The 9322-nt window shown below is 42.1% G+C and overlaps 1 protein-coding gene across 2 annotated transcripts; it reads right to left on the bottom strand.

The window, feature by feature from the left end:
* Positions 1-3009: 3009 nt before the first annotated feature.
* TXNL4B (thioredoxin like 4B) lies at positions 3010-9241 on the bottom strand. 2 transcript variants are annotated; one of them, XM_047078692.1, is made up of 4 exons: positions 9190-9241; positions 6907-7075; positions 5545-5696; positions 3010-3779 (listed from the first exon to the last, which is right to left on the bottom strand). In XM_047078692.1, exons 2-4 carry the CDS (start codon positions 7036-7038, stop codon positions 3614-3616), a joined length of 450 nt encoding a protein of 149 aa, XP_046934648.1. In that variant the 5' UTR covers positions 7039-7075; positions 9190-9241; the 3' UTR covers positions 3010-3613. The 2 variants fall into 2 exon arrangements, with proteins under 2 accessions (XP_046934648.1, XP_046934647.1); XM_047078691.1 differs by lacking the exon at positions 9190-9241 and adding an exon at positions 8993-9173.
* Positions 9242-9322: the final 81 nt, after the last annotated feature.

Below are 9322 nucleotides of genomic sequence, written 5' to 3'. Positions count from 1 at the left end.
TTTCTGTGCTGTTTTTAGCCTCAGGCCTTTTTTATTCTCTCATTTATGGTACAGCAGCAGCTAAGGGGTATAGAGTCTACTAGGAGTGTGGCAGAAAACACCCCAAGCCAACTCAAAATCCGTAAGACGAAACAAACTTTCCCACCCTGGGGATCATACTCATTGACTGAGTGCCTACCAAACAGCAGGCCTCAGAAAGGTCACTGTTACTCTGGTTTCATAGACAAGAAAACAGACTTGGAGAAGTTAAGTGATTGGTTTAAGGCCTACAGCTATTAGATAGTGAGGCTGAATTCACTTTGAACCCAGGTCTGTCTGGATATGAACTTCAGCTCTCTATGCGGTATCCTCTTCTTTGAAGTGTGTTAGGGGAAAGAGTGCGGGCTGATGAGGAAGAGGCTAGCTCAACGTGGGATGAAAACAAGGGTTTTGGCACAGGCAGTATTTTATTATTTGTGCTCCAACACACCAGCACTTCAGAAAACAAAGTAAGATGGGGTAAAGGCAGGCAGGACTTCTGGACTTGCTGAGTCCAGATCATAGTGTGGCCACATGTTTGCCAAGTGCCTTCAGTTCCCTGCCATCGGTCCCTGGTTTCCTTCCAGAGGGGCTTAAAACAGCTGATCCCTAACATCCCTATGAACATTCTGGAACTTGGTAAAGAGTTACAAGTCTCTTCCTCAATAGGGTATGCTTTTCCCAGTTGGAAGAAACCTATCCTTTACTGGGAGCCAAATGCAAGCCACCTGAGTCTTCCCTTTCACAAAGACAGGGTCTTGCTATTAAGGGTCTCCCAGAAGAAAGGTTTCAGAACCCCTGTAAACAGAAGGCTCTTCTTCTAACTTCTTCTATTCCTTCCTGCTGTTTAAGCCTTCAGTACACTGACCTTTCATTAATGTACCTTTGTGTCCTATGAAAATATGGCCTCTCCTTCTCATGGTATAAAATGCTGATGTCAGTATTCTCGCACCAGGATCTGCCCTTCACTGTGAAGTTGTCCTCAGGTGTACTCTCTAGATCCATCCACACTTTTCAACAGGTTAGAGCTAGTAGAGACCAATGAAGATCTTACATCTATATTCTAAAAGCTGTGAAAGAATAGCCAGAAACTGAAGAATTATACACACACATAAACAAAATATCTCTCAATACAGTTCTTTTTCGGTTGGTATAGCTTTAGCACTAAATTTTCTTGAAGAAAAAACACTCCACTGGTCTTGAAGAACTATCTGATTGCACTAAGTGGCTTCTGGCCACTGTCCCAAAGGAAAACAGTAAGAGAAAACTTTCAGCATTTTCTCAATTCACTTATCATTTCCAGCTTCCTCCCCAGCAGCACCTCCTGCCCTCCTGGTCTACCCCTTGGATTTTAGTGACACTGAACTCTGCGTGGCTCTCTGAACATGTTCTGCTGTCTCCGGCATCTGGGCTTCTTCCTCCTGGCACCCTCTCCTGAATGCCTCTCCCTTTCCACACAAGTACGTCCTACCCTCCTTTGAGGTTTGGGCATTGTCTCCACTACAAAGCCTTCTCCCATTCAGGAGTCATTGTATTTCTGTAGCATGGAGCACAGGGAAGGGCATTTGGTATGAACTCAATCAATACTTGTGGAATGGAAAGTAACTAAGATAGGAACAAAAACAATAAAAAAAAAAGGGGTGCCTGGGTGGCTCAGTCGGTTAAGTGTCCGACTTGAGCTCAGGTCACGATCTCACAGTCTGTGAGTTCGAGCCCCGTGTCGGGCTCTGTGCTGACAGCTCAGAGCCTGGAGCCTGCTTCAGATTCTGTGTCTCCCTCTCTCTCTGACCCTCCCCCGTTCATGCTCTGTCTCTGTCTCAAAAATAAATAAAAACATTAAAAAAAAATTAAAAAAAAATCAGGACTTCAGAGAAACATTCCCTAAAGACCTCAGGAAGAAAGAAGATATGAGAATTTTATGCATGCAAGTTCTAAGTTTTTGTTGGTATCTGAGCACCTACCACATGTCAAACACTGTGTGACTGAAGTTGTGACAGAAAATCCAACTAACAGTGACAGGCAATGAAGACATTTTATTCTTTCTGGAGGGAGGCAGGTTTAGAGTTCACTAAGCAGCTCAATAGCATCATCAAGGACCCAGGTTTTTATTGTTCTTCTCCACACATTCACGTTTCATCCCGGGGCTGGTCCTAATGGTCCTGGGATGGTTGCTACGGTTCCACGTCTTATCCCTGGAGCGGCTCTCTCCTGTCGTCAGCAAAGGATGCAAAAACCCACAGTGGCCTTCCTTCTATGCCACGTCAATGAGAACCAGGGCGGGTGGTCATCTCTTCTTGCAGAAAAGGCTTGTAAAGGAAGCGCCCAGTAAGGGGAGAATGAACTTGCAAAGACAGTGTTGGTCTGCACAGAGCTGGGACGTCAGCGTCTGGCGAGCAAATCCACGTCTGGCCCACTGCCCTCTGGGTCTGCATCTATTCTTTTGTTCTACAAAGTCAGTATCCAGAGGCCCAGCGAGGTTTTGAGAGAAGCAGGGACTTGTCAAGTGGTGGCAGGTTATGCCAGGGCTGCTGGCAGAGCAAGAATTCTTCATAAAGTTATTAAAATGAGCAAATACCACAAAGATGTTATTTCTAACGATTCTGACATCTCTTTCCAGTCTTGAGTCCTTGAAGTAAAATCCTCTGCTTCAGAAAGCGGCAGAACTTGGACTTCTGGGAGAAATCTGCTGCTACTTACTAATTTGTTTAGCTCAAATTGGGTGCTGGATGGTAAAGGTTCAAAGTCCCATTTCTTGGGCAATTTAATAACAAAAGCTAGTCAAATGAGCAAACTGGGATACTGTTTTAAAAGTTCAAGCCAGATGGGGCACCTGGGTGGCTAAGTCGGTTAAGCATCCGACTTTGGCTCAGGTCATGATCTCACAGTTTGTGAGTTCGAGCCCTGCGTTGGGCTCTGTGCTGACAGCTCAGAGCCAGGAGCCTGCTTCAGATTGTGTCTCCCTCTGTCTCTGCCACTCCCCAGCTTGCAATCTCTCTCTCAAAAAATAAAAATAAATAAATAAAAGTTTAAACCAGAAAGTTTCCAAAATAAAACATTTTCTCACTATCTGTAGAGAAACATTTATTCCAAGAGAAACTGAGATAACAGGGACTGGAGACAGGAGAGCATGAGATAAATACATGAGTGGAGAAACAGGTGAGGGGGAGGGTGTGTGTGTGGGTACATTTAGGGTAAAAAAATAAGTACTTCTGCTCTTACGGGAAATGATTTTCTATTTTACCTGTATATCAAAGTCAACATAAATATACTAGCCAATGTTTAGAAGGATTCTGTATCATCTTAAGGAATAAAGAGAAGCACAATAAAAATAAAAAAAAAATCACGCTGGGGAAATTGACCCCGGTGGTCTTGACTGCTCTGGGGTTTGCAGGGAATAGACATTTAAGCATCTCTGCCCATCGCAGTGCCAGCGTGGTCTTCTACTTGAGGGTGGGGTATTTTCTACCCAAGTCAGCACTCTTCTCTGCTGGGATGCTGAACACATGTCCAAAGGACTCCAGGAAAACAGCACAGTTGGGTTCAGGTACTGTTTCAAGATGTGCTTTTTTCTTCAACTTTGATAGTCATGAATGCGTTAAATGTCTTGATAGAGAAGGTCATATTTGGGAATATTCTTGGGATCAATAGGACTTTGGACAATAAGCTTTCCCCTCATTGCTCCTCGATAAATTACTTCAACCAAATCTATGAAGTCTTGCTTGGTTTTGAAACTTCCCACAAACTTAGTGTGATCAGGAGACCTAGAGAGCACGGGAGAAAAACAACCACGCTCAGAACTTTTAGCAATTTCTTGCTGCAGACCTTCAGGGTAAACAAAATGAAGCACAGTTCTGATACTTTCTGTTCCTGAGGGAGACTTCAGACATAAAGCCCAACATTGATTTCTCCGTTTGTGAGTACAGGGCCTATTTGATACAGGATTAAACGCAGAGCCGTGGGCCACTGGGAGGGCATGTGAGCCCTACCAGGTGAAGAGCCTTCCCTTCAAAATCTACCTCAATTTCTTCTCAGTTCCTTATCAAGTAGAATTCCCTGGGCGTTGGGATGGGCATAGTTGGTTGCCGCTGCTGTTGGCCTTACCATGTAGAACCCGTTAACTGGTCACCGTCTCTGAGTTCCCCTCACTTATACTTTTGAGTGGGGGGGTACAAAATCGTTTTTTTCCCCTATTTCAAACATCGGTTATGTTTATTACAGAAATTTTTTAGAAAAAAACATTATCAGTGAGGTCAAAGGCCGCATTTTGGTACATATTCTTCCAAAGTGTGTGTGCGTGTGTGTACACACGTGTGTTTCTTTTTTCAAAATCATGGTAATTATACCATGCAAACTATTTTGTAATGTTCCAACTAACATAAAACCTATTTCTTTCAAAGTCATTAAACTTGTATTTACAACATCATATGAAACTGACATCTAGTGTCCTTCTGTGAACATCTAGTTTCTTTCCAAGTATTTTGCTTTCTAAATAATGGTGGGATGAATATTTAGGCAGCCAATTTTGCCCACTTTCATAATTATTTCCCTTTAGATAAATTCTTGGAAATGCAATTGCTAGGTTGAAATTTTTACATATTTAAGTTGGCAAATAGTGTCATAAATCACATTTTAAAAAGACTGCACCAGGGGGGTGCCTGGGTGGCTCAGTTGGTTAAAAGTCCCAGGTCATGATCTCATGGTTGTGAGCCCTGTGAGGGGCTCCACATTGGGCATGGAGCCTGCTTAAGATTCTCTCTCTCCCCCTCCCTCTGCCCCTCCCTACCTTGAGCATGCTCTCAAAAAAAAAAAAAAAAAAAAAAAGATTGCATCAAATTAACTTCTATCACCTGTATCCTAGGAGAATAAACAGCTTTAAAATAAAACAGGTAATGGTTAATGCACTTTCAAGTAGATAATGACAAAACAGATACACAGTTCTAAACAAGCAGACACCTGAACCACAGTGAGAAGTGTTAAGAATTATGGACACACTGAAAATACATGTTGAGTGCTAGGATGCTGACTGGATACAACAGAAGGTGTTAAAGATTTCATGGTGCTTATTCTTGACAGAATTGAAGAATGACATCAGAATTCTCTGAGTGGCAGAAGATAGGACACTTGGCCAGAGAGAAACATGTCTCAGTTTGCCGGAAGGAACACTTCTTTCATAAATGCAGCCTACCAGTGCCAAAAGTTTAAGAACAATGACACATTTTGTATTAAATGAAATTCCTAAGAAACTTTTAAAAAAGCTGTTCTATATTTTCTACACCAAAGGGTAGTTAGTGCTGCACAAACTGTTCAATTGTTTCCTACTTACGTAGGAGGTTAACATTTGCCAATCATACTGGATACGCTGTCATTTTTGTGCCAAAGTTTCACATGACCAAGGAGTGGGTCACCTGAGGACACAGCACCAACACAGGGCTCACAGAGCCACCCTCATAGGCAGGTGAGTTACTGGAACTGCTTGGTTGAAAGAACCCCTCACAGCTGCAATGACTTCAGGTCAATCTAACTTACCCATAATCCACTTTCATGTGCTGCCCATTGAAGAAGAACACAGTAGATGGAATATAACTGATGTCAAAATAGTGCGTGTAAACGGGAGTTTGGTCCACATCTACCAGATATATAGCAGCCATTTTACTCAGGTCAGAAGACGTCTTAGAAAGCTGCAAATAGAGACATGTAGGTTACAATGAGAGAGGCAGCTAAATCTCCCCTGAGTTCCACATTAGACACAATGTAACCTTATTATTCAGACAGGGCCCTGGGTAAACTGTGTGAATACATTTCTCTCTCTTTTTTTTAAAATTGATTTTTGGTTGTAAAAAGCTTTTATAAACTTCTTACAGATTTATGAAATCCATGTTCGCTTAAACAAAAACAACTCAGAAATATACACAGCAGACACTGAAATTCCCCCCAATCTCCTGCCTTCCAATCCCCCCTTAAATGATAATCATAATAAAAACAGTGAAGGCTTGTCTGGCAGGTTATTACACGTTAAGTGTCCAAAGTGCTTTATGCTTATTAACTCATTTGATCCTTACAACATTCATATGAGGTTATTATAGTCCCCACTTCTTAGATGAGGAAACTGGGTAATCTGCCCCTGGTCACACACACTTAAGCAGTACAGCTGGGATTTGAACTTGGGCAGCTTGGCTTCAGTCTATACTCTTGGCCTCTGATACTCCCTTCCCTCTATGGCTGAGGGTATAATCCTCTGGCCCATTCCTCCCTCAGATTAACACATCAGCATTCATTTTTAATCACAGAAATAAAGATTCTTATACTGGATCCACACTGTGTGTGGCAGCAATAGAAATGGTGTGAAGAGGTGTTAGTTCTGGGATCAGTCTCTCTCTGTAACAGAGACAAGAATAACCACATTTTGTCCCATACTCCCCTCCCTACTCATCAGAGTATGAAGACGTGTTATGAAATCAGATTACCATCAGGCACACACTGGAAAAGCTTATTTGCAGGCAGAGAAAAAGAAGTTCGAACCCCAGCTCTGCAAGTCACCTGACGTCCCTGGCATTCATCTCCCTGTGTGGGAGTAGTAACAGTGATGGTAATTATTCCACTGTTGTGAGCACAGAGTAAATAAGTGCTTCTGGTCCTCTACTGCTCTGTTGGTGAAACTGAACTTGGATGGCTACTGGTGGGGAGGGATGTCTAGGACAGATTCAGCAGGATCACGGGTCTGGGGGCTTAGCTCAGGGCAGGCACATGACCAGCTCCTAGTGAAAGCGTGCCAGCAAATGAAAAGCAGTATCTCCAGGCCCGGCCACTGCCTTTCATGCACTTTGTAGATGTTGAAGTGAGAACGTACAGATTTTTAATAAAAACCATTTATTTAAAGAATTCACTTACAATATCATCTAGCTGCAGACAGACTGGATCCTCATCTCTCCCAAATCGGAGAACCAATACCTTCTCTGCGGTACTTTTTATTGCTTGGTCTACTTCTTTTTTGCTAGTTAGCTTGGGCAACAGGAAGCTCATCTTGCCATAATCCAAATATTTATCCTTACTGTCAGTCCTGAAATACAGTTGCAATATTTAAAGACAGATTAAGTGCATGAGTCCTAATTAAAAAAAAAAAATTAATTTTGTAGTAGTTAATACACATATATTTTATTCTCAGAGGAAAGAAATAGTTTCATACAACATAGTATCACAACAGTAAAAAAAAAACAACAACACACTAAATGCACAAACTGCTGGCAAGTCCACCAGCTTGAAAAGAAACATAAATACAAAAAGGCGTACTGTGGGGGCGCCTGGGTAGCTCAGTCGGTTGAGCGGCCGACTTCGGCTCAGGTCATGATCTCGCGGTCCGTGGGTTCGAGCCCCGCGTCGGACTCTGTGCTGACAGCTCAGAGCCTGGAGCCTGTTTCGGATTCTGTGTCTCCCTCTCTCTGACCCTCCCCCGTTCATGCTCTGTCTCTCTCTGTCTCAAAAATAAATAAACGTTAAAAAAAATTAAAAAAAAATAAATAAATCATAAAATACTCAGATAAAAGGGAACTAATCCAATTCCTTCATTTTATAGACTTGTTTGCTTATAGTTTTGGTTCTAGCTACAGCACGGACTAGAATCAAAGCCACCAAATTTCTTTCCTTCTAAAGTTTTTTATTTTATTTTAGAGGGAGAGAGAGAGCGCGCAAGCGGGGGAGAGAGAATCTTAAGCAAGCTCCACACTCAGCACGGAGCCCATCATGGGGCTCGATCCCACGACTCTGGGATCATGACCTGAGCCGAAATCAAGAGATGGATGCTTAACTGCCTGAGCCATGCAGGTACCCCCAAGCCACCACATTTCTAGTGCACTGTTCCTTCTGCTATAATAAGCTCCTGTTCTTATGGTTGAGAAACTCTATTTTTGAGTCCATCCAGAATAACTCCACCGGGGTACTTGATATTTTACATTTGGCCCCCAAGTTGGCTAATGTTATGAAAAGGGAGGATTTCTTTATGTGTGTGTGTGTGTGTGTGTGTGACAAGTCACATTTTAAGACAAGAGTTAATAAAAATGTATATAGGAAATGAAATTGTTCCTGTAATAAGTCATACTTTAAACAGGCAAGCTGATTGCTAGGAAGGACTTCCTCAGTAGCAGAAAAAATTACTGATAAAAGGCAAAGTCAAAGTGAGGATGGATCTATCTCACCCTAGAATTCAAACAGCAACTCCAGTTCTGATAAAGAGGAGGAAAACTAAAGCCACACCTAAGAAAATGTTCATAGCAAGGGATACCAACAGAGACTTCACAAAAGAAGAGGTACAAATGGGCAAAAATATTTGGAAAGTTAAGCTTTACTAGTAAACAAAGAAAAGCAAATGGAAGATTATTTAACAAAGCCATTAAGTTGGCAAAGATGAAACAATATTGCAAGAGTGTGAATAAAGGGCCACACATTCTTACTTGCTGCTGGAATGCAGAGAAGCAAAAACTTTTCCAGAAAGAAAACAATTTGAGCAACAACTCCATTTCTGAGAATTAACTTGACACGTCCACAATGATTTATCACATTCTTAAGGTGAAAAATTGCAAACAACTTAAATAGACCAAAATAGGAGATTGGAAAAAAATGATAGTACAGTCCTGGAACATACTATTACACAGTTGCTAAATACTGTTACAGATGAACATTTCACATACTGAAAAGTTCTCATGATAAATAAGTTACAAAAGAGTATATAAAGTGTGGTCCCACTGCTGTACAAAACCTAATACAAATGTATACATTTACATAGAAATAACTGGAAATAAACATCCCAAAACACATAGTGGTTATCTCTGTCAGTGAACAGACAGGTGACTTTTATTTACATCGGAGTGAGAGTCTTCTTCCAAACTATTCGATATACATACATACTTAATATATATATGTTTAATGATGCCTGTGGTTGGGCTGCTCCTGGCCCACAAGTGCTAGGGAAAACAACACCTACTTTCTTTGTACAAGTCACCTCCTTCTCTTCCACTTGACTGTTCGCAACCCCGACCGCTTCTCCGAAATGTCGGCACACAGGCGGTTCCCGTCTTCTACACCAAAAGCAGCGACCCTAACTCAAAGTAACCCAGGGTCTGCTGCCCGCCAACTCTGGCGGACCACTTATAAAACCGGAAACGGAAAAAGAATACTCACTGGCAAGTAGATAAACTTGCGGTCCTTCCCCTCAATAGTCCCACAAGCCGACGAGATTATTCGTTACTCTAGTCACCGCCCACTTTGCCCGCCTTTGACAGGAAGCCTAGCGTCACTTCCGCCCTTATTAAAC

The sequence above is a fragment of the Lynx rufus genome, unplaced genomic scaffold (assembly GCF_022079265.1).
Source record: "Lynx rufus isolate CCGP_SWC_20201006 ecotype Redwood Valley unplaced genomic scaffold, mLynRuf1.p SCAF_16, whole genome shotgun sequence".
Lineage (NCBI taxonomy): Eukaryota > Metazoa > Chordata > Mammalia > Carnivora > Felidae > Lynx > Lynx rufus.
The sequence above is the reverse complement of the archived record's forward strand: the minus strand, read 5'-3'. Positions and strand labels throughout refer to the sequence as shown.